This window comes from Danio rerio, chromosome 23 (genome assembly GCF_052040795.2).
Source record: "Danio rerio strain M-AB ecotype USA chromosome 23, GRCz13ab, whole genome shotgun sequence".
Classification (NCBI taxonomy): domain Eukaryota; kingdom Metazoa; phylum Chordata; class Actinopteri; order Cypriniformes; family Danionidae; genus Danio; species Danio rerio.
Window position 1 is genome coordinate 1,055,685 of NC_141043.1, and position 26,461 is coordinate 1,082,145.

Genomic DNA, 26,461 nt, shown 5'->3' on the forward strand with positions numbered 1-26,461 from the left:
ATTATAATATAGCATCGACATAAAGCTATTTATTTATCTATAATTTATAAATACAAAACTTTAATAACCTTGGTATGCTCACAGTTAGTGCATTGTACGAAATTATCAATTTAAATTAAATTAATCGTAGCTGCATATTAATTAAGGCCATTTAATATAAAGTAGAATCGAATTAACGAACTGACGCACATTTGTTATATGAAATATGCTGACTTACGGGTCAAAAAACGCCCGTCACCATTTTACCAGCAGACAAAAACACCTAAACAATGTTTGATTTTTTTTTTTCTTGAAGTTTGGTGACTTTCTACATTAGAAAAATATAATCCACATAATAACATAATCTACATCTATACCCTGCTGTAAAAGTCCAGCTTAAACCAGCCTAGGCTGGTTGGCTGGTTGACCAGGCTGGTTTTAGAGGGGTTTTGGCCACTTCCAGGCTGGTTTCCAGCCATTTCCAGCCTGGTCTTAGCTGTTTAGGCTGAGAGATGACCAGCTAAAACCAGCTTGACCAGCCTAGCCAAACAGGGAGTCCAGGCAAAACCAGCCCCAGCTTAAACCAGGCTGTTCAAGCTGGTTTTAGCTGGATTTGGCTGGTCATTTGACAACCGTTGACTGGTCCGCAGTTTGGGGACCACTGACTTAAATGATGCTATGGTTAAATGTAAATAAATTACAGTAAAAGTACAGTAAAATTGTCATGCTGTAAAATTAAATGTGGTAAAGAGCATTTTACCATTAAAAAAAGTTGGAGTAAAGCTGTTTTACTGTGAAATGAATTTGTAAAAGCCACTCTAAAGCACATTTACAGGTATGTTACTGTAAGGGGCAGTGCTGCCAGTAAGATACCGCAAAAATACAATAAAAAGTCTAACACTGTGAACAGATTTGAGACTTGAAGTGAAATCGATCTGATTTATTTTAGAGGTTCAGTGAAGGCAGGACATTTCTTACATAATAGTGTTTACAGATTTACAACAGGAGGGTAAAAAAACAGGGTGATTTACCTTGATTACCGACAGCACACCCTGATTGGTTTTAGGGTCTGTGACGATCCTGTAGTATCCCTCTTCATTCCCCTTCAGGATAGAGAAAACAGCTCGTGATGCAGGAGTGTTCGGCGTGTCTTTGTCTGTGATATTAATTCTCAGGATCTCCTTGTTTGACTCCATTTCCATCACTTCAGCGGTGTACTGTTGAACACATGCGCAATCATTTGTTTAAAGCATATCTCATCACACACAAGCGTGTGCGCTACATTGAAACTGCAAGCCAACTAATTCTCATTATAGTGTTAGGACATCCGTCACTATGCTGACTCATAGGCAATAGTAGCTCCGCCCTCTTCTGAAAAGAGCACAATCTCATTTGCATTTAAAGTGACAGTCACCAAAACAACACAATTAGGATCAAAGCCTGAAAGGGTCAGTTGCAGAGAGCTGGAGGACATTATTAGCATGGTATTTTCAGCTGAAACTCCACTACACATTCATCACAGATGCATTTTACATCAGTAAATAGGGGTATAATAGATCATCTTTAATGTGAGATTGTCAGTGTGTAGACTCACTGTAGTGGAGCTGAACTCTGGCTGGTGGGTGTTGGAGTCTGTGATGTTCACAATAACAGTTGCTGTCGAAGACATCGGAGGCGTGCCTTTATCCTTTGCTTCAATTAGAACCTTATACGTCTTTGCTTTCTAATAACACAAGAGATAGAAGAGATTAAAAATACAGATGAATGCTGCAAAACCAGCACCCGCACTGAAAAAAGTTAATCATTGTGTTTACAATTTAAGGTAAGTGGGTGCAAACCATTTTCTATGGGCTGAATTTAAACAAACAATTTAAATGTAGTAATGCTCAACTTCATTTGTATAAATTCAACCTATATTAATTGTTTGCAACCACTTACCTTAAAGAAATAGGGGTAAATAGAATTAAAACAGATTTTTCCACTGTGGCGTCAGCTACTCACGTCGAAATCAAAGCATCCCGAGAAGGCGAGCTGCTTGTATTTGTTGGTCTGTGGCATGTCCCTCAGGCTGAACACTGGGACGGCTGGATCTTGTGAAACCACACGCATAGTGAAATCAGAATTCGGCGTGTCCTTCTGATCGTTGTCGTGAGCCTGTAATGTTGCTTGGATTGGGCCTATAGAAACAAGCAGGATGAGAAACTAGGATGAGATACTACGCAGGCATTATAACCACCCGCTTCGAATTTTATTACTCGATTGAATGTGCGTTTTCCCCAGAGATGGGTTGCCGCTGGAAGGGCATCCACTGCGTAAAAGCGTGCTGGATAAGTTGTCGGTTCATTCCACTGTGGCAACCCCGGATTAATAAAGGGACTAAGCCGAAAAGAAAATGAATGAATAAATGTATAGGCGTTATCAGCTGATAGATATGGGCCAGTAGGGGCCTTCTGAGCCTACTGGTAGGCTCAGAAGGCTGTTATCATCCATCCATATGGTTAATCAGCTATACTAATAGAGAAGATCAGTTTTTACATTACTGTGAAGGTTGGGTTCAGAGTTGGGGTAGGGGTAGATGTTAATAAAATATAATTAATGGGAATTTTGATAATATAAATAATTCTTATTCTTCTAATTCTTAAACCTTACAGCCACAGCCATATGTGATCTATAGCTGATTAACTATGTGGATGGATGATAACAGCCTACTATTATGATACTAGTAGGCGCAGAAGGCCCCTGCTGGCCCATATCTATCAGCTGATAACCACTGATAATCGAGTGATAACATTCAAATCGGCTGATTATCACAGAATGAGTATCTTGACTTTATTATCATCATCTATATAAACAGTTCATTAATTCATCATTGAATCAAAATTATTAGCCCCCTTATTATCCACAATGTTTGTTTATTGTGATTAGAAATGTGTCTTCTTTCCTCTTTTTAATAACTCTTTTCTAATAACTGATTTTGGTCACACTTTATTTTGGTCCGTTTGTTAAATTTAAGTTACGTTGCAAATAATACTCATTAGATTATCAGTAGACTGTTAGGTTAGGGTTGGGGTGGGCGTGGGTTTCCTCCGGGTGCTCCGGTTTACCCCACAGTCCAAACACATGCGCTTTAGGGGAACTGATCAACTAAACTGATCGTAGTATATGAGTGTGTGTGTGAATGTGAGTGTGCATGGCTGTTTCCCAGTTCTGGGTTACAGCTGGGGCTGGGAATGATGCGATTCACATGAATAAAGCAGCGCGAGTTTATCACCGCGCAAATCACTCGAGTTGGAAAACTTGATCTTCAGCAGACATTCGCGCTGTGCTAACCAATCAGGAGCTTGCTCTTGTAGGGGCGTGATTATGACGTAGCACCTGTTGTTGGTGTCCCGGCAGAAATCCTCTTGCTGACACTGATGAAAGCCTCCATCATCCAGGTATAGTTTCTGGAGGAGTTGATGAACTCAGAGCTGGGTGCACCTCTGAAAGGTTCTGGTGGACACGGCTCCAAACAAAGCTAGAGTCACCTGGCAGACAGAAGCCCTGCCCATGACGTGAATCTGAATCTATTGTGAAGTCAATTGTACGCGCATCTATTTACGTGTGAACAGCTCGATTTGTGCCGCGTCTGGTGTGAACGCAGCATTAGGGTTGACTGCAGCACTTGGATTAGGAGTCAACTTTTCAGTGTCGAATAAACAGAGAACTGTTTCTATTATTGAATAAAGCTTTATGAAGATGAAAGCAGAGCAAGCTGCACATTATATCATCATGTGTACGGTAATGTGTGTATTGACCTTATTCTAAAATGAGGGAGTGCGATTGTTTTCGCGATTGTCTTAGAACTTCCGTTTCAGTCGCCTATGGGAGAAATGACAAGGAATAATAAACGGCAAAAAACGGTCAAACTACTTGCTCTACAAACAAATGTTTGCATGACTATACAGACCAAGTAGAAGAATATAACAAGGAAATATCAGTTTGCAACATCAAACAGCGAAACGAGCAGCTTTTAATGTCTAAAAATGAATGGAAGTGACCGAGACTTGAAGTCTCGTGCCAAAAAGATTCAAATGGCAGCGCCCACTCGTCAGCGGAGAATAAGGTCAATACTGAACCTTCAATTGCGTTCTCTGGAACTGATGCGGGGATGGTGGTCGGAGTGAACAAAGGTGCGTTGTCATTCAGGTCCTTAATTTCCACATTAAATGACAGTGTTCTGTCCAGCGGGGTTCCAGTGTCCTTGTCCAGCACATCGAAGTCCACCTACGAAAGCATTGACATGCCACATCAGCGTGAACTGCTATATTGTTTTAATAAGCTGTGATATTCAGTTATATGGGAGATCTTACATGAAATATAGGGTTGATTTCCCTGTCAATAGCCCGGTGTACGAAAACTGATCCAGTGTTTTCATTGATGCTAAACAAACCAGTGGGCTGTGTGGTCACGCCTTCTCCTGAGATGCGGAACTTGACGTTTTCCTGCTTTTTGTCATTGAACATCTGGATAACAAATTAACATATTAATATTAATTAATGCATTTGTGTAATTTTGATAAATCAGTCAGTCAAAAATTGCATTTCTTACTATTTACTCTCCCTCAAATGGTTGTAAACTTTTATGCGGCACAGGCTCATTGTGGATACATACCCCTGAATACGTTCCTGGAGAGCGCGAATTATGTAGCCAGAGGTATTGTCATTAAAATGAATGGTACGGGGCGGAGTGACGCCTTCGACAGCTTCTGTTCTTTTCACGCCACCTGCTAACAGTTTAGCCAGTGGCTTGCAGCGTACATTGGTGGACTTAGGACGTGAAGCGGAGTTGACCGCAACAACGGTATTCGAGTCTGGTAAAGAAAGGTTCCAGAAAGCAGGTAAAACAAAAAACTAAAGCAAAAAATTAAATTGAAAAGTAAATCATTCAGCCGCGAGGGCTTTTCTTTTTCTGGATTGCTTCTGAAATCACTATTGGCTGAGTTTATAGGAGGAGGGTGGTTCAGGCAGTCAGTCTACAGCGGCCTCTGGTGGATTTATGTGTGAACAGCAGTCGCAAATGGCACTCGTGAGAGAAATCTGAGATCTCAAAAAGTGCACACAGTGGCCTCTGGCATGTTTTTTACGCTCTCCAGAAATGTATACAGGGGTACGTATCCATAATGAGCCTGGGTTGCTTTATGAGTTTCTTTCTACTTTTAAACAGTAATCAAGATAATCTGAAGCCACCGACTTCCAGAGTAAAAGCTAAAAAATGTATATACATATATATAAACTATTTTATATACATGATATAGTACTAAATACTATGACTACATCAATCAATCAACGTCAATAGGTGTTTTTTCTAACCGTCCTAAGTATATCTGCCTTTGTGTTCAGCAGAAGAAACTCAAACAGGTTTGGAACAAGTGTAGGATGATCATATGGTGACAGAATTTCCATTATTACAATCACGCCCTGTTGACATGGTTAAAAAATAACCCATTTAATAAAACCATTTACACCCCAATCTACAAACACGCACACACATGCACACTCCAATACACACACACAATAAGGATCTGCTGTTTAAACTGTAGTGAATAGCGTCTTGCTAAACACCTTTTATGCCTCTGCAGGTGCTTTTCATCATTTAAAACACACCCTATACTGTGAACACTGCTGAAATACTGCACACTGATGAGGGAAAGCATTCACAGAGTTTGTGATGATGAAGATGAGCTTGTGTCTTCATGTAGAATAGATTTGAGGATTGAAACAAAAATTGATCTGCTTTATTTTAGAGGTTTAGTGAAGGCGGGATGTTTTTGAGCCGAACTAGGTATACTGAATCGTAAAACAGCAGGATGGCTAATCAAATAAGACCTCAAGACTGATTAATCAAAACACAACTGGGTTTAATAGTTCATGTATTGTTGTCAGTTCACCTTTTATTGCCTTATCCTTTCTCTGTACACAGAGTTCAGTGATTTACACGAGTGACAAACTCTTTCAATAACCCCTGACTCCTGAAACATCTAGGCAGTGACAAGCACTTTTACAAAATATCCCACACAGTGTGTACAGAACAAGCTGAAGAACCAGTTGCTGGTCTATTTAAACAAGCATCAGGGTTGTCATTTCGAAAACCACAGGAAATGACAACCCAGGCTCATTATAGATATGAACCCAGTATACATTTCTGGAGATCGTGAATTTGCAAATCCACCGGAGACCGCTTTGTGAGCTTTTTCAAATCTCTTCAGATTTCTCAGTCCACTGACTGACTGATCGACCCATCAATACCCCCACCCACCAATTGACCCGCCCACCGCCTTTCCTAAACCCAACCAACAGGGTTTTCAAAAGCACAGATCGACCCGCCCACCACCTACCCTAAACCCAACCAATAGTGTTCTCAAAAGCACCGATCGACCCGCCCACCACCTTCCCTAAACCCAACCAACAGGGTTTTCAAAAGCACAGATTGACCCGCCCACCGCCTTTCCCAAACCCAACCGATAGTGTTTTCAAAAGCACTGATTGACCCGCCCACCACCTTTCCTAAACCCAATCGATAGTGTTTTCAAAAGCACTGATTGTCCCGCCCACCACCTTTCCTAAACCCAACCAATAGTGTTCTCAATAGCACAGATTGACCTGCCCACCACTTTCCTTAAACCCAACCAACAGGGTTTTCAAAAGCACAGATTGACTCGCCCACCGCCTTTCCTAAACCCAACCGATAGTGTTTTCAAAAGCACTGATTGACCCGCCCACCACCTTTCCTAAACCCAATCGATAGTGTTCTCAAAAGCACTGATTGACCCGCCCACCATCTTTCATTAACCCAACCGATAGTGTTTTCAAAAGCCCCATCATTGTGGTCAACTTCTCTCTGCATCTCCCAACGTTCACGGTGAGCTACTGCAAACTGGTAACAGTGGAGAAGTCGTCCACACAGAGGTAAGCGGTCAGCTGGTAGCGTGAAAAGAAACAGATGTCATTTGATAATGTTGACTGTTGGGTTTCAGTGTATATAAATATATTTGTTTCAGGGACTTTGCATTAATGGAGTTTTCAGCACATCGTAAAAGATTTGAAAAGTTGTTTGCTACTCTTTTGAAAAGAGTTTTGAACTCTATGTTGAAGGTAATGAGTTAATTAAACACCTCATTACTTCATCTTAAATGGAGTAAGTTCACGGTGCTCTTATAGATTAGTTTAGCTCAAATGGTTTGTTGCAATCGCTTTTCTCAAACGGTTTGAGTTGCCTTAACTCAGTGGGTTTTACAGCACTTCGTTTGCTCAAATGGATTAGGTTCACAGTGCTCATTAGCAGGGCTTAAAATTAACACCCGCGGGTAAATTTTAGCAGTGGCCTGTTAGACAGTCACTCCCACTAGCCACTTTGGCTGGTTTAAAATAATTTTTAAATTGTGGCTTTCTTTAAAGCAGTGTTCGACTATAAGGATGATCCAATATGCGTGCAAATGTGATCTTAGAATCGAGAAACAGCACGACTAACAACAGTAATTGCTTTCATGTGAGCAATAGAAAGCAGATGAATGCCAAATGAGAGGATAATCTCTGGTGCTAACAGCTGATGTGATGCGGGCGACTGTTTAAAGTGCGTGTGCACTCCTGTTTCCTTGCTTGAAGCAACCGTGCCTGAAATACAACTGTGATTGTTTCTCTTTCATATAGTTAAAAAAGTTATGCACCCACAGTCTTGCTGCTTTCAAGAGCTCCAGATGTGTCGTTTTGTAAGCAGCACCGGTTGCTTTCACTTTGAACTTTATTAATTGGCCTCAACCGTGTGCTCATCCTTCCATTATCACACACAGTATGTTTTTCACCTGCTTTCTTTTGTTTACTTTTTTTGTTAATATGGTTTAATTATCATTTTTTACAACAACATTGCTTTAATATGAGATTAACTCTCCATTTACTGTATGTGTAGTGAACTGAGAGACCTTTAGCGAGGTCAGATTACTGCGCATATTTTTGATATATGACAATAATTATTTTTAAAAGTCAATTGTTTTTCTTTGTTTTGTATTTTTTAAAGAAATGTTTTGTTAAATAAAAAGCATATATAGTATACTATTTAGCTTGTTTTGACTCATTTGAAATTTGTGGCTAAGAAATAATTATTGTTTGGAGTGGTCAGAGATAACTTTGATAAATCTCTAATTTTGAGTTCTGAAAAGTGATGTGAAATAAAAACTAATTGTAATACAACATTAAAGTTTGCTCATTTTCAAAATCAATGCATATCCTGACATTTCCATTAAGCATTTTTTAATTCAATATTGCAAAATGTGCTTAAAATGGATGGATGGAAACTGTATTACTGTATTAATTCGGCGCCATGTGTGATGCAATTGGTTTCATTTTTAAGTTTTGCACCACATTGTTTAAATAGCAAATGTATTTGTGGCCAGTTGTGCGCTCATGGGTGTGCTGTATCTGAAAAGCAGGTGTGTTAATGTGCATTGTTGGTGTGCTGCTATTCAACTGAAACAGACCTGAAGCAACTACATGGTGGACCAAAGTCAATGGCACAGGGCTTTTATTTGTTATTTAAAGAGACGTATGATTGACTATTTCGACCAGAAGGCGGCCATACTGAATTTTGGACATTTCCCCCATTCATTGTAATGCATGTAGACCATCTTCATATACAGTTGAAGACTGCCCTCCTAAGTTATTAAACCCCTAATCACTGATTTATTTTCTCTTTGCCATGATGACAGCATATAATATTAGACTAGATATTCTTCAAGACACTAGTGTTTAGCTTACAGTGACATGTAAAGGCTTCACTAGGGTAATTAGGGTAAAGTTAGGGTAATTAGGCAAGTCATTGTATAACAGTGGTTTGTTCTGGAGACAATCCAACATTAATATTGCTGAAGGGGCGAATAATATTGACCTTAAAATGGATTTAAAACAATTAAAACATAAGATAAACCCTAATGTGTTGTCATAGAAAAACCCACAATACAAACCATTGTGATTTCCATATGCCTGCTTTACTAAATGGATTGATTAAGCCTTAAGGCACTTGATGAGTGATAATATGAAAGGACATGGCAACACACAACATAAACAAAACCTGGCCCTTCTGTTGATGGTGGTTTAGTTAAAGCTTTCAAACATAATGAGTTTCAATGACAATCTCTATGCAGCAATCATTAAACATTTATATTCTTTAATTACGTATCCTTGTTTTTATCTAAAACTAATTTACAAATTAGTCAGACTCTTACATTCAGTTTTCAAATACTTTCCAAGTGTTGTTCACGTTACAATGTCTCCCATCCACCCCCCCTGCCCAACCATCTCTCTTCAATTATGAGATCACTAACGTCCCCCCACCCTTCACTTATGATGCCTCCCCCTAACTTCCTCACCCCCGCTTTTCCATTAGGAGTTCACTAACAAGCCTTCACTTGGAACATCTTTCACCAACTCCCGCCCTCCCTGCTTTTTAATCACGAGATTTCGAATGTCCTCCAACAACCCTTCACTTACATCTCCCACCAACTCATGCTGAACAGTATTTTAGGGTTACCTGTGTTACTTCCAGTGGAAACGGTCCACGCATGTTTTCCTCCAGATCAATGGTGGATAAAACCCATCGTCTCTTTGTGCGAATGAGGACGGCATCCTTTCAGAAACAGAGAAGAACATCAGTTAAACAAACAGAAGCAATCCTGAAACGTCTTCAACAGCAACACATCTCTACATTTACAGTGCTGAGCAGGAAAGAGTTCAACCCTCACAGATCTCTCTTTACATTCATATTTTCTACAGGATGCTGATCCAGTAATAGATGTGTGCGTACACATTAGATTAGTCAGAACCAAAGACACAACTGATCATCTAATCTAACAAGAAAACAAAACAAAACTGAAGAGCACAGCACGAAAATGAGCACAGCCAAATTAATATGTTGGGGGAAAATATTGAACAAAATGTTAATAAAGAAAAAAAGTCAAGAGAAACATAAAAAACATATAACATGTTGACATTTAACTCTTTATAATTATTTAAAAATAAAGGTTTGTAGGTTGTATTGATGGCTCCACAAAAAAACAAGACCACTCTATTCTATTCTATTCTATTCTATTCTATTCTATTCTATTCTATTCTATTCTATTCTATTCTATTCTATTCTATTCTATTATGTTCTGTTCTATTCTATTCTATTCTATTCTATTATAGTCTATTATATTATGTTCTGTTCTATTCTATTTTATTCTATTCTATTATGTTCTGTTATATTCTTTTCTGTTCTGTTCGATTCTAATCTGTTCTATTCTATTGTAATCTGTTCTGTTATTTTCTAATCTTTTCTTTTCAATTCTAATCTATTCTATTCTGTTCTATGTTCTATTCTATTTTAATCTCATCTATTCTTTTCTAATCTGTTTTTTCTATTCTATTCTAATTTATTCTATTGTGTTGTAGTCTATTCTATTCTAATTTAATCTTATCTATTCTTTTCTAATCTGTTCTATTCTATTATGTTCTATTCTATTCTATTCTATTCTATTCTATTCTATTCTATAATATAATATTATAATATATTATATTTTATTCTGTTCTATTTTAATCTATTCTTTCTATTCAATTCTATTCTAATCTTATCTATTCTTTTCTGATCTGTTTTTTCTATTTTATTCTATTCTAATTTAATCTATTCTGTTCTATCCTATTCCATCCCATTCTATTCTATTCTGTTCTATTCTATTATATTCTATTCTAAAGGGTTCTTTAAAGTAGGAAATGTTTTTTGGATTATCAAAGTTTTGAAATGTAGGAAATAACTGTTCTTTTGAAATATGGTATATTACTTTTTGACTTGCTCTTTTTGATTACCTACCCGCTTTTGTCGACTGCTGGTGTCATTTGTGTAGGAAGCGCTCAACTCCCCAAGCTAATGAACAAACAAAAACAAACAAGAATTAAAATGAATCAATATAATCAATATTGAACAGAAACTCATCACAGCTCGTGAGGAATTACAAATATGGATCATTTTCATTCATAAGTCCACAATTGTGACCCTGGGGAATTTTGGGAGGAAACGGAGACATCTTACATTGAGATATTTGCAATATATGTATCACAGACATCTGTAATAAATTACATTTATTTCATGCATTGGTAGCGGCGCAGTGGCGCATTAGGTAGTGCTGTCGCCTCACAGCAAGAAGGTCGCTGGTTCAAGCCTCGGCTGGGTCAGTTGGCGTTTCTGTCTGGAGTTTGCATGTTCTCCCTGCGTTCGTGTGGGTTACCTCCGGGTGCTCCGGTATCCCCCACAGTCCAAAGACATGCAGTACAGGTGAATTAGGTAAGCTAAATTGTCCCTAGTGTATATGTATGTGTGTTAATAAGTGTGTCATCCGGGCATCAGCTGCGTAAAAACATGCTGGATAAGTTGGTGGTTCCTTCCACTGTGGCAACCCCAGATTAATAAAGGGACTAAGCCGACAAGAAAATGAAAGAATGAATGAATTATGCATTGGCTGTTTGTCTATATTTGACCAATCAGATGGGGCCATACTATATATCCCCGCCTCCCCAGTAGCTGCTGTTCTGCTATTGGCTGGGGCCGCTGAAAGCTGATCCCAGAGTTGAAAATAAATGCATGAATTATATTTGTTTCCAAGAGATGGGTTGCGGCTGGAAGGGCATCCGCTGCATAAAAACTTGCTGGATAAGTTGGCGGTTCATTCCGCTGTGGCGACCCCAGATTAATAAAGGGACTAAGCCGACAAGAAAATGAATGAATGAATGAATTATATTTGTATGCTTTGGATATGGTTGGTATTTGTATGGATATTATTTGCGAATATTTGGCAGAATATGACAAAATTTGGGATCTGAGGTTAAAAAACATTTAAATGTTGAGTAAATTGGCCAAATTAACTTCTCAGCAGTTCATATTACTAATTAAAAACGAATATACTTTGATGTAGTTCCTGTCAGACAACATCATTTCTTTGTGAAACATGATCTTTAAGTTATATTATGCTTTTAGTGTTTGATAATTCGACTATTTGATAATGCATTGATGCGTAACTAAACGCCTCTGTAAGCTTCGCCTCTAATGATAAAGTGTTGATTGACATTCTTCAGATTTTCCTTTAATGACACTGTGGGATGTTGTTGAGCTTGTTTGAAGAAACCAACAACACAGAAAGCATCATCATGCCAAAAGTCTTACCAATGCTGACGGGGAATTACTAATTGTGGTCAAACCTGGTTTCAACTAGAATGTAACCTTCATGGTTCGGATCTATCATGAGACAAAGAATGAACTACTGGTTTGATGAACAGAAAGTTATTTTAAAATGATATTGATAGTTTTATATCTATATATTTAATAATTATACATACATATATATATAACATATAATATATAACATTGAAAGACTTCTACAGATAAAACCTCTCAAACATATGAAGATCCAAACAGATTTAATGTGAATTAGGGACACCCCAAATAACCTCACACCTCTTATTCTCAACATTACAGTGAATTCATTCATTCATTCATTCATTCATTCATTCATTCATTCAAACACATGCGCTATAAAGGAATTGATCAACTAAATTGGCTGTAGTGTATGAGTGTGAATGCAAGAGTGTATGAGTGTTTCCCAGTGTTGGGTTGCGGCTGGAAGGGCATCCGCTTTGTTAAACATATGCTGGATAAGTTGGCAGTTCATTCCGCTGTGGCGGCCCCAAATTAATAAAGGGACTAAGCCAAAAAGAAAACAAATAAATGGATTTACTCTTCATTTTTTAAGGTAAGTGGTTGCAAACAATCAATATGGGCTGAATTTACACAATCAAATTAAGTTGAACATCACTACATTACTACATCTGTATAAATTCAGCACATATAAATTGTTTGCAAGCACTTACCTTAAAAAATTAAATGCAATAAAGCCTTTAAGTCACTTATTTAACCCAATGGTTGAGATAAACATATTTGGTGCTTTGTTGGGTTATTTTTAACCTTTATTAGGTTATTTTTTAATAACTCAACCAGCTGGGTAAAATATTTGGTTCTTTGTTGGGTTATTTTTAACCTTTATTGGGTTATTTATTAATAACTCATCAGTTGGGTTAAATATTTGGTTCTTTGTTGGGTTATTTTTAACCTTTATTGGGTTATTTATTAATAACTCATCAGTTGGGTTAAATATTTGTTGCTTTGTTTGGTTATTTTTAACCTTTATTAGGTTATTTATTAATAACTCAACCAGCTGGGTTAAATATTTGGTTCTTTGTTTGGTTATTTTTAACCTTTATTGGGTTATTTATTTATAACTCAACCAGCTGGGTTAAATATTTGTTGCTTTGTTGGGTTATTTTTAACCTTTATTAGGTTATTTATTAATAACTCAACCAGCTGGGTTTAATATTTGGAGCTTTGTTTGGTTATTTTTAACCTTTATTAGGTTATTTATTAATAAGTCAACCAGTTGGGTTAAATATTTGGTTCTTTGTTTGGTTATTTTTAACCTTTATTGGGTTATTTATTAATAACTCATCAGCTGGGTTAAATATTTGGTGCTTTGTTGGGTTATTTTTAACCTTTATTAGGTTATTTATCATCCAGTTGGGTTACTGATTTAACTGACACAGAACAGCTGTATTAATATATGTGTGTGTAATGTTGTTGTTTTTTTTATCAAATGACCTCTCCGTGTCGTGTTTTTATATCCGTTTCACCATCCAAGACCATCTTTTGGAGGTGTTTGGATGTGGTTAAACTGTATTGTAGATTGTGAACAGTGAGTGAAGCCGGCCTCTACAGCACGCTGAGCTCCATATTCTGCTCCAGCAACACAGGATTTCTGCTTGCTCAGTTCATATCTGTCTACACTTTTCTTCTGCTTCTTCATTATTTGTAATTCTTAGTTTGTTTGACCAAAACTGTCTGGAATTTAAAATGTAATGGAGACAATCTTTTTCAATATTTTTGAATACTGTTGTATTATTTTACACAGTCATAAATATAGAATTAATAGTAGTACTTGTAATAGTAGCAATAGTAATACCAGAATGGAAAAAAAAATACATTTAGTCAAAATAACAAATTGCATTGGGTAAAAATATATAACCCAATGCACTGGGTTAAAATAACCCATAGTCGGGAAGGTGCTATCCGCTTGTTAAGTGTGACGTCACGCGAAGCGGCTTGCGGGTCCAAGCGCTCTATTCAACTGAATGGGGAGACTCATGAAATGGTAATAATAAACGTTTACAAAGCGATTTAATACTTCATAAAGTATTAATACTTCATTATAAATACTTCATATATAATATATATATATATATATATATAGAAATACTTCATAATAAATCACGATGGCAGTATATATGTCCATGTCTGATATACAATGGCCAGAAAGTGATTCATTTTTTTATAAATAGTTAAAATGTTGGTATTTGATATGCAGCAAGCCCAGATATTGTTGTGTACACTATGACTTTATATAAAATGAACTTTAATGTGTGATATGAAGAAAAAGTGATCATAAACAAATGATTTCTCCACTCAAATGAGTGGCGGCTTGGACCCAGAAACAGTATTACAAACGTCACCAACACGTCACCACTTAACAAGCGGATAATAACCTATAGTTGGCTTATATATTGGGGTATTTTTAACCCAATTATTTTAACAGAGTACAGAATAATACACTTAGAGAACACTATAGTATAAATGACTATAGAAAACAGCATTGTACACATTTTAGGCCTGGAACAATTCAACTTTCCAAGATGTTTATTTTCTGAAAGTTATATAAGAGAACGGTGTTCGTAAGATGATGCTACAGCATGCTGTTTCCCTCACATAACATGCTATCAGGTTCATACCACCTGCTAAAAGACAAACTACACACTGTTCAGCTCTTTACTAAAGCATATTGCTGATTTATCAAAATAAAGCCACTTCAAAACACAAGTGGGCACCAATACAGGTAAACAAATCAGCTGAGGACGTCACCTGTCTCCATAGAAAGGCCATTTGATATTCAGATACTGTTCCTCACGGGCTGCTCTTTGTTTCAACGCTGCATTTGACTGTAGTTTAGTTTCCTCCTAACATGTGTGTGTGCTGTCGATTGAACTGCTGCTTGCTAAACCTTCTTCCTTAGTGATCGGCAGTATTATATTTCACACTGTGAAGAGCATTTCAGAACTCGAAGACAGCTATCTAACAACACTGTAGAAGCCGCAGGGCTCCTCACAATTCATTCAAGCTGTCCCAACACAAACCAGTTAGGGTAACTTAAGAAAAGCTAAGCTAAGAGTAACACTGTAACATACTGCTCTATTAGTTAATATTCATTCATTTTCTTTTAGTCCCTTTATTTACCAGGGGTTGCAACAGTGAAATGAACTATTCCAGCATGTTTTACACAATGGATGACCTTCGAGCCGCAACCCAGCACTGGGAAACACCCATATACACTCATTTACACAGACTCTTGTACACTATGGTCAGTTTAGTTCATCAATTCCCCTATAGTGCATGTGTTTGGACTGTGGGGGAAACCGGAAACACCAACTGACCCAGCCAGGACTCGAACCAGTGACCTGACTGTCTGTGTGTCTGTCTGTCTGTTCGTCTATGTCTGTCTTTTTACTCATTTATTTATTTATTTATATTTATTATCTGTCTCTCTATATGTCTGTCTTTTTATTTATTTATTTATTTATTTATTTATTTATTTATTTATTTATTTATATTTATTATCTGTCTATTTATTTATTTATTTATTTATTAGCGGTCCGTCTATGTCTGTCATTTTATTTATTTATTTATTTATTTATTTATTTATTTATTTATTTATTTATTTATTTATTTATTTATTTATTTATATTTGTTATCAGTCTGTCGATTTATTTATTTATATTTATTATCAGTCTGTCTATTTATTTATTTTTATTTATTTATTAGCTTTCCGTCTGTGTATTTTTATTTATTTATTTTATAATAAAAAATTTTATTAGCTGTATGTCTATGTCTGTTTTTTATTTGTTTATTTATTTATTAGCTGTCGTCTCTGTCTGTATTTTGTATTTGTTTATTTATTGATTTTATTTATTAGCTGTCCGTCAATGTCTGTCTTTTTATTTATTTATTTATTTATTTATTAATTTATTAATTTATTTATTAGCTGTCCATCTATGTCTGTATTTTTATTTATTTATTTTTTATAATTTTTTTTCTTTTATTAGCTGTGCATCTATGTCTGTCTTTTTATTTATTTATATAAATATTATCTGTCTGTTTTATTTATTTTTATTTTTTTATTTATTAGCTGTCTGTCTGTCTGTCTGTATTTTTATTTATTTACTTAATAGCTGTCCGTTTATGTCTGCATCTTTATTTATTCATTTAATTTTATTTTTTCTTTATTTCATTTTATTAATTAGCTGTCCGTCTATGTCTGTCTTTTTTATTTATTTTTTATTTTTTATTTAATTTATATTTATTTATTATCTGTCTCTCTATATGTCTGTCTTTCCATTTATGTGCTTATTTATTGGGTTTGTTTATTTTTAAAGTTTACACAGCAACAGAAACGTGGCATGTTGCCTTGGCAGCTGGATGAACAAATATAGTGTTTATTATTTATAAACTTTATTTCAGTTTTAAGTAACAAAAGTTTTTGTTAAGCTGTTTTTTTAGCAATTACAACCCTTATGTAAACAAGTGTAATAGTTTTTATTTTACAGTCTTTAGATTTAGTACATAGATCATAGATCGATTTTGCATGTGCACAGAGTCTACAGGCGTATTTTCTATCCAACTGCAAATTTATCTGCTTAATTCCAGTGCAAATATCTAAAAACTCTTAAATTAAGAAGCATTTTCTTGAGATAAGACATGCACAAAATATAGCGTTGTTTTCAGTAATAATGAGTCAAAATGAAGTGAGTTTGTCCTTAAAACAAGCAAAATAACCTGCCAATGGGGGAAGCAGAATATTCTTGTTTCACTTTGACAAAAGATTATTTTGCTTCGCCCATTGTCGGATTATTTTGCTTCTTTTAAAGAAAAACTCACTTTATTTACTCATTATTTTTTAAAATAAGCAAAACAATCGGATGCATTTTTGTTTTATCTAGAAAATGCTTCTTGATTTAAAAACAATTATAGACATTTGAACTACAAACAAGACAAAAACTTTAATAAGACAATAATGTTTTTGCAGTGTAGACTCAAAACTCTACTTGCGTGAGATATATTTTGACAAAAATTACATTAAATCCAGTCATCAGATAAAACAATTAACACCGACGTTAGTCATCCATTACATCAGATCATCAAGATCAAGATAAAGAGTCTGACTCATTGTAAACAAACAAAAAAGAAAAGTTGAAGCTACTCACAGTAAACAGAAGCAGGAATACAGCAGCCTTCATCATGCTGGAGCTCCAGAGGTGAAGATCAGATTAACACCAGTAAAAAATCACCTGAGAGCAGAAGATCAGAGAGACACACGCAGCCGTCTACATTTGTGCAGTTCAGCGAGTCTACGAGGATGTGTGTGTGTGTGTGTGTGTGCATGTGCGTGTGCTAACGACACAATGACTCATCCGTCAACATCAGGCCTTCAGGGCAGCAGTCTGGGAGTGGCAAATCATGCAGTAAACGGAGTAAAATTTCACCCGGTTTCTCCATTCAGCGGAAAGAGGACAAACTGGCTGCTCGGCTTACCATCTGCCAAGGGAAAACACACACACGAATACATGCGCAGATTAAACATTCAGCTCTACATGCAAATTAGGTTTACCTGGTGTGTGTCAAGCCTGGGCCTGTATTTACTACCACACACTGGAAATGTGAACTGTAGCTCCAGCACAGGGGCATAACAGGTGGTCTGACAATACACATGCTTTTTCTATAAATATGTTTATTCTTTATTTGTACAGTTATTAAAATTAATACTGCACATATAAACCATCTAGATGTGCATATATATGAATGCTATACCACAGCAATTCGTAAGTTTTTAATTTAGTGGCTAATTCATATGATCGTACTTGTACAAAGTAGTATGATTTGCTCTTACCCTAATGAGGTTTGGGTTTAGGGGCGGGGTTTGGTGCCACGCCTCCTTTTAAAAGTCGTAAATTTTCATAAGAACTGAACTCGAACTGCGAATTTGCATTAATTAGCCACTGAAGAAAATGTAAAATAGTTACGTTTCCTCATGAAATTAGGCTGTATGTATATAGATATATATACTTTATTAGGTACACCTTACTAGTACCTGGTTGGACCCCTTTTGTCTTCAGAACTCCTTTAATCCTTCATGGCGTAGATTCAGTAAGCTACTGGAAATATTCCTCAGAGATTTTCCTCCACACAGTTGCTGCAGATTTGTCGGCTGCACATCCATGATGCCTTTTGTTCCACCACATCCCAAAGCTGCTCTATTGGATTGAGCTCTGGTGTCTGTGGAGGCCATTTGAGTACAGTGAACTCATCGTTATGTTCACCAGTCTGAGATGATTGAGCTTTATGACATGCTGTGTTATCCTGCTGGAAGTAGCCATCAGAAGATGGAGACACTGTGCTCATAAAGGGATGGACATGGTCAGCAGCAATACTCAGGTAGGCTGTGGCGTTGATGCTCAATTGGTACTAATGGACCCAAAGAAAATCCCCCCCACACCATTACACCACCACCACCAGCCTGAACCGCTGATACAAGGCAGGATGATCCATGCTTTCATGTTGTTGAGGCCAAATTGTGAGCCGAGCATCCGAATGTGTCAGCAGAAATGGAGACTCATCAGAGCAGCAACGTTTCTCCAATCTTCTATTGTCCAGTTTTGGTGAGTCTGTGTGAATTGTAGCCTCAGTTTCCTGTTCTTAGCTGACAGGAGCGGCACCCGGTGTGCTCTTCTGCTGCTGTAGCCCATCTGCCTCAAGGTTGGCCGTGTTGTGTGTTCAGAGATGCTCTTCTGCAGAGCTCGGTTAAGTTGTGACGTCAGGTGAGCATCTAAGGACAATGTTATGTTGACGTTGAATAACGACATCAAATGATGTTGATATTCGGTTAATTTTAGGTTGTGTGAAACTAAAATCCACATAAAATGTGCCAACATCTTAAACCAATGACCATATTGACGTCAAATACTAACATTTATTCATAACTTCATCAAACAACATCATTAGACATTAATATTTGGTCAGTTTTAGGTTGGACATTGACGTCAGCCTGATGTTGGGTATCCAGAGTTTCTTAAAAACTTTGCCCTGGTGTTTTCAGAGAGTTTCAGTTTCAGTCACCTGATACTACATCCAGTCATTTAGCAGACACTTTTGTCCAAAGTGACTTACAATTGAGGAGGAATTCAGCAAATCAGCATGAAGAGGTTATACACAGGTATTGTGCTAATTATACAGAGACTCTGTTAGTGCTCAGAGGACTAAATGCTAGAGTAAGGGAGGGAGGAGGGAATGTTGAGAGGGGAGCAGAATCCACTCACCTGTCTGAGGCCGTACTCACACTAGGTACAGTTGCCTCGAACCGGGCCAAAGCACGCTTGTCCCCCCTCCCGTCTCCCCCGATGGCCCATGCTCACACCACAAACGGGCTTCGGCACGCTTACGTCATCGCTGCTGCGCTGTTCAGTGAGAAGCGCTCTCTCACTCAGCAGCACAGTGGAGATTTCTCTAGTTATATCGTTTCAGTGGTTTGACATGCCGTCAAATATTTTGCCAAACAGTCCTTAGGGATGCGGTGACACGCAGTCAGATATTTCGCTGAACAGATCCGCCACTTTTGGCGCTCATAATCAATCATGAAGCCCTCGTGCTGCAGGAATGAGGAGGTCTGCTGAAGGTGCAGCTGTCGTGCAGTGAGGGGTTGCGTCTTTAATAAACTACGGCAGTTTGCGTTCACTGAACAGTAAGAATGATTAATAAATCCATATGAAACAGCCCCAAAAGTCACGTCTCGCTTTCAGTTTCGGGCTTTGGTGCGTTTTGCACTCACACTACAAGCGTACCGCGCCAAAGCCCAAGTGAACCGCGCTCAGGCCCACCTCTTCCAACCGGGCCAGGGCCGGCCAAGTGAACCGTGCTTGAGCCCGATTCAGCGCACTCACACTTCTCAAGCGATCCGGAAAACGGGCCTGAGCATGGTACGGATGGCGTAGTGTGAGTACGCCCTAAGGCACACTTTATAAATGCATGCTGATTTTATTTTGTGTGCGTGTGTGTGTGTGAGAATGTGTTTGTGCAAATGTGCAAAAACTGGTGCAGTGTCCATTAAAGTGTCGGAGAGATGAGAGATGAGAGGTGGTGTGTCAAGCTCACTGCATTTTTTTGTGTGGACAAACAGCCAAACCAAAGTGTTCGTGCGGACAGAGCCTGAAGGTCAAACCTCTTCGGCAGCTGCTCTGAAACACATTCCTGACAAAGCTGGACAGGTCTAAATGCACTGAAACCACATTTGTCAAATTTTGTTCTCTTAAAATGTTAAAACAAACATGTGAGAGCAGGTTATAGGCTGTATGGCATAGATTCACCAGCACATATGCAACAGCAACACCACAGATTACAGTTTGGGATGTTATTGACTTAATTTAATAATTCATTCATTCATTTTCTTTTCGGCTTAGCCCTTTTATTAATTTCCACAGGGAAATGAACCACCAAGTATTCCAGCATTTGTTTTACACAGCGGATGCCCTTTCCAGCTGCAACCCATCACTGGAAAACATACATACATACTCATTCACACTCATACACTACAGACAAATTAGCTTAGCCAATTCACCTGTACCACATGTGTTTGGACTGTGGGGGAAACCAGAGCATCCGGAGGAAACCCACACCAACACGGGGAGAACATGCAAACTCCACACAGAAACACCAACTGAGGCTCGAACCAGAGACCTTCTTGCTTTGAGACGATTGCTCTACCCACTGCGCCATCGTCTGCCATGGAGATAACAATAAAGCAATAATTACAACAAAATATTCAATCATTCATTTTCTTGTCGGCTTAGTCCTTTTTTTAATCCAGGGTCGCCACAGCAGAATGAACCGCCAACTTATCCAGCACATTTTTACGCAGTGGATACCCTTCCAGCTGCAACCCATCACTGGAAAACATCCACACACACATTCACTCACACTCATACACTACAGACAATTTAGCCTACCCAATTCACATGTACCGCATGTCTTTGGGCTGTGAAGGAAACCGGAGCATCCGAAGTAAACCCACGCCAACACGGGGAGAACATGCAAACTCCACACAGAAACACCAACTGACCCAGCTGAAGCTCGAACTAGTGACCTTTTTGCTGTGAGGCGACCTACTGCGCCACTGCGTCGCCTACAGCAAAATAATAAAACATAATCAAATGACAAATAATAATCAAATATTTCTTAAAATGATGATTATATAAATGATTAATGATCAAATCATTAAATAAATTCATTAAATGAAGAATAAATGAACATAAACAACTGAAAATAAACGCAACACAAATGAACGGTTGTTTTCTTAAAGCAACACACACATAAGTTGCTACAAGGATTCTCAGACCCTTAGACCCCGTTTACACTAGTGTGTGTTAGTTTTAAAACGGCGTTTTAGATCAAAAACGATCTGCACCCATACTAGCGTTTCTGAACATATCTCTGTCCACACTACGCCACCAAAAATTTATATCACGTGACCAATTGCGCACTCTGGGCATGCGCGTTCGAGAATAAACAGGAAGCATGTGTCACGCCCGGCATTTGATTATTGTTAGTCAACAAACGCCGGTTCAACAAAGAAAGCAAGAGAGGTATCTTTGTGGACAGACGACGAGGTCGAGACGTTACTAAACGTAACAAATGAATAACTGCACAATGGCGCCTAAAACAGACAATAGTGCAAACAACGCTCCCATTTCTGTGTCCGTGTTGTTGTTTACAGTGAAGGCTGGTCTGCTGTCTCCCGGTAGCGTTAAGCCATGTGTTATAGTCATGTGATAGGGGCTTCACCAATAGGGGAAGGATACGCAATGACACAAAAGCCCCAATCAGCTTGCGAATCTCAGCAGCCCCGCCTCCATGTTCAGATGTCTCAGTTTTCCCTCATCCACACTGAGACGGAGCAGCAGAGCTTCAGAATGAAAACAGCCTCTCCAGCGTTTCCAAAACGCTCCGTTGTGTGGACGGATGGCGTAACCTAAACTAAACCTAAACTCAAACTAAAACGCATTAGTGTAAACAGGGCCTTAGTTAGATTCTTCACACTCGAAGGCCCAACACTTCCAACACAGGAGCATAGTGAAAACGTAGCCCCGTATACATTTTTAGAGATCGCAAATTATGTAGCCAGAGGAATATATGGCTGCATTTCGCCTTTAAAACGAACATGGCGGAGTGGTATGACACCGCCAACAGCTTCAGTTTCTCTTAGTGCTTACAGCTTACCGCCATATGGATGCCTTTACCAATGTTACCAGTTTCCTCAGTAGCTCGCTGCATATGACGACGGACTAGAGGCGTGATCTGAAAATGTGGTAAAAACCAGGCGGTCATGAAGGCTTTTCTTTTTCAAGATTGCTTTTAAAAATATATATGTTGGACTTAGGGAAGGAGGAGGGTGAGGGATAGGTCGATCAGTCAGTTAGTCAGTCAGTCAGTCAACAGCGGCCTTTGGTGGATTTCCGTGAGAACAGCAGGTGTAAACGGCACTCGTTAGAGAAATCTGAGATCTGAAAAAGCGTATACACAGCGCCCTCTGGTGGATTCACAACTGCAAAAAACGTAGCTCCTGGATGTATTTGGTGCTCTCCAGAAATGTATACAGGGTACGTAATCAGAACGAGTCTGGGTTGAACAATTCCTACATTGTTCTGAAACTCCATTAAAATATGCATGCCGTGTGCTCCTTTATCATCACCAAAAACTCGTAATCACTCATCTGAGTTCATCAATGAGGCTCCCTCATAATCAAGGAGGCTTTGAACAAACAACGAAGCTTTTATTCACTCGTGCCACATTTGTCATGATGACAGGAGCGCACAGAACACAACCCAAACAACAAAACCTCTGTCATTTTGAGTGATGAGCGGATTATTGCTTTCTTAAAAGCCAACAGACACTGTATACTGACTGCACAATGCTGCAAAATACATACAAGTATACACACATATTTACATTCTGTTCATAATTACATTAGCAAAACTAGTGTTTATTAGCACATAATCAATAGATCATTTCGTTAAGCACTAACTCTACATTAGTAGACATTCGTAAGCCGTTTATAACTACACCTACAAATGCTGTATTCTTAATTTATACGGGTTTAGAAAGCATAAATAGCTCTCACTTTAGATTAGGTGATGAAACTGCATGAAGATGTGTTAATAAAGCATCTAAAAACAACTCCTAGAACTGCTCGATCTTGCAGATTCGCACTCTATAACATCAGAAAGGTCCGATCCTTCCCATCTGAACATGCAGCTCAACTCCTTGTTCAAGCTCTTGTTCTCTCCAGACTGGATTATTGCAACTCTCTACAACCTTAGCTTCCAGCTAACTCTATCAAACCTCTTCAGCTGCTCCAGAATGCAGCAGCACGAGTGGTCTTCAATTTACCTAAACGAGCACATGTCACTCCGCTGCTCATCCTTTTGCACTGGCTGCCAGTTGCTGCTCGCATCAAATTCAAAGCTCTGATGTTTGCTTACAAAGCGACTTCTGGCTTTGCTCCTTCTTATCTGCTCTCACTTCTGCAGATGTATGTGTCCTCCAGAAACTTGCGTTCTGTGAATGAACGTCGCCTCGTGGTTCCATCCCAAAGAGGGAAGAAATCACTTTACCGAACTCTCGCGTTCAATCTGCCCAGTTGGTGGAATGAACTCCCTAACTGCATCAGAACAGCAGAGTCACTCGCTGTCTTCAAGAAACGACTAAAAACTCAACTATTTAGTCTCCACTTTCCTTCCTAATCTGCAATTGCCTCTCTGGATATACCACTAACTGTACTCAAAAAAAACAAAAAAAAACAAAACGTACATTACTAATGTTTTGCTTCTTACACTTTATATACCTGAAACTTGCCTACAGCACTTCTTCATTGTTGCTCTTATAGTTGTGTAAATTGCTTCCTTGTCCTCATTTGTAAGTCGCTTTGGATAAAAGCATCCGCTAAATGACTAAATGTAAATGTTTACAAGTGTCGAGTCCCGTGTAGGAGCTCCGGATGAAAAGTTTTGTTTTGTGTTTACCTCATGGTTAACCCACAGTTGTCGAAGACTGCGTATAAGCGTTCTGACAAGTCTTCACCTCGTAACGCTCAAATGAACGTAAATGACACTTTCAGTTTTGATTGTACAGATAAGTCAATACAGATCAATACATCAATCGAATCTGTTAGGTGTCTAGATTTTATTATTACACTCACAACAACAACAAATGTGTGTGCTTTTGCAAAACAAGAATCAAAAAACAGTGTAGGCAATCTGTCTCCGTGAACTGTTTTTAGAAACACGTCAGTAAAATGCACTGAAACTCTGCGAGAACAAAACACACAGACATGAGACACATATCTATAGAAAGCTTAAAGTGTCTACTTTTTTTTTTTTTTTTTTTTTTTTTTTTTTTGGTGTTGGGTAAACCAATTTTATTTTTTTTATTTTTTTTTTTTATTGTATGCCCATATTCACAAAACATTAACATCAAAATGTTGTAGCATAAAGAGAATGTACAGTCTTGAGAGTGAAAGTAAAAGAGAAATTAATGTAAAAAATAAAAAAATAAAATATATAGGTGAAAAATAATTAAAAGTACAATTACATCATCTTAGAGTAGGTTATAACAAAAAATGTAAATGAATGTCAAGGATGTTGTGTTAATTTAAGAGAGCTCTTTTATGTACTCCCAAAGGGGAGACCAAATTGACCAAAATCTATCAGATTTTTTATGTTTGTCATAGGTAAGTTTTTCTAATGGTAGCCATGTAGCAATCTGTGATATCCACATTTTAAAAGATGGAGCTTGTGATGCAGACCAGAGTAGCAAAATACATTTTTTAGCTAAATATACCAATACAATAAATAACTGGAATGCATCTTTTTCAAACAGATTATTTGCATTAAGATTCAATAAGTACAAAGCTGGGGTCATGTCAAAATTTAGCTTAAGAATATTTTCCAGTACTTTATGTATTTTCTTCCAAAATGGCAAAATTTTGCCACAGTCCCAAAAACTATGAATGAATGTACCTTTATCTTTTTTACATTTGAAACACAGGTCTGTGGCATTGGCAAACATTTTCTTAATACGTATTGGAGTTAAGTAGATCCTGTTAAAAAATTTAAAATTAAGCTCATGGATCCCAAGAGACGTACACTTCGGGTATATATTATCACATACAATTTCCCAGTCATTTTCTTCAATAGTTTGACCAATATCCTTCTCCCAAACCTCTTTAAGTCCTAACCAGGCAGAAGTGCAATTGTTAGACAAAGTGTCATAAATCCTTGTTATCAATCCTTTTAAACAAGCTGAATTCAGTAAAAGGTATTCGATCTCTGTTGTTTTGGATCTGAGCTCTCCTTTGTCCAACTTTGGTTTTAAAAAATGTCGTAATTGTAGATATTTATAAAAATTGGATTTTGGAACGTTATATTGATCTACAATCTGTTGGAAAGATTTTATGGTGCCTTCTGAAAGTAAGCAAGATATTTGAGAGATGCCCAGTTCCCGCCATGCTGAAAAAACAGTGTTTTGCAATGTTAAAGGCATATCAGGATTAAAAGAAAGTGGGGAGAACAGGGAGAAAGGGCTGGAGATTCCCATATGTGTCTTTACATCTTTCCAAGTTCTAAGAGTATTTGATATGATAAAATGTTCAGAAATCTTTTTTAGTTTTATATAATTCTTCACAAATGGTAAATATTTAATTGGTAAAGGGGAGCAAGCTGTTTCTTCCATTTTAAACCAACTAGAGTTAGTCCTCTCATTACACCAGCTAATCATGTTTTTTATTTGGGCAGCCCAATAATACAACTGGAGATTTGGTAAGCCTATTCCACCCCTGTCTTTAGGCTTCATTAATTTAGAAATTTTAATACGCGGTCTTTTATTGTTCCAGATAAACTTTGAGATGTGTTTATTAAGATCTTTGAAAAATGAATTTGCTAAGTAGCTAGGTATGGACTGGAATAAATATAAGAATTTAGGAAGTACATTCATTTTTATTACATTTATTCTTCCTAGAAATGAGATTGGGAGTGAACACCATGTTTTCAGATTAAGTTTGAGTTTTTCTATAAGAGGTGTATAATTATGTTTAATAAGGTCTTTAAGTGAAGATGTGACATGGATTCCTAGATATCTAAAGCCAGTTTCTGATAATTTGAATGGGGAGATTAATTTTAAATGTTCCAAAGAAGGGGTGTTTAAGGGTAAAGCTATGGATTTGGAA

At 37.7% G+C, this 26,461-nt stretch overlaps 1 protein-coding gene across 2 annotated transcripts in view; it reads right to left on the minus strand.

Annotated features, from left to right (window-relative positions):
* Window positions 1–17,544, minus strand: part of cdh26.1 (cadherin 26, tandem duplicate 1) — a 48,408-nt gene extending 30,864 nt beyond the window's left edge. For both annotated transcript variants that reach the window (XR_015523002.1, XM_087306359.1), the window contains exons 1-8: window positions 17,397–17,544; window positions 10,855–10,908; window positions 9,541–9,636; window positions 4,332–4,484; window positions 4,098–4,245; window positions 1,981–2,156; window positions 1,574–1,702; window positions 1,011–1,196 (exon numbers count right to left, since the gene is read on the minus strand). Coding sequence is in view for 1 of the 2 variants with exons in the window: in XM_087306359.1 (XP_087162485.1) it covers window positions 1,011–1,196; window positions 1,574–1,702; window positions 1,981–2,156; window positions 4,098–4,245; window positions 4,332–4,484; window positions 9,541–9,636; window positions 10,855–10,908; window positions 17,397–17,432 (978 nt within the window). In the remaining variant the exon portion in view is untranslated. The remainder of the gene's footprint in view (window positions 1–1,010; window positions 1,197–1,573; window positions 1,703–1,980; window positions 2,157–4,097; window positions 4,246–4,331; window positions 4,485–9,540; window positions 9,637–10,854; window positions 10,909–17,396) is intronic.
* Between the last annotated feature and the right edge of the window lie 8,917 nt (window positions 17,545–26,461).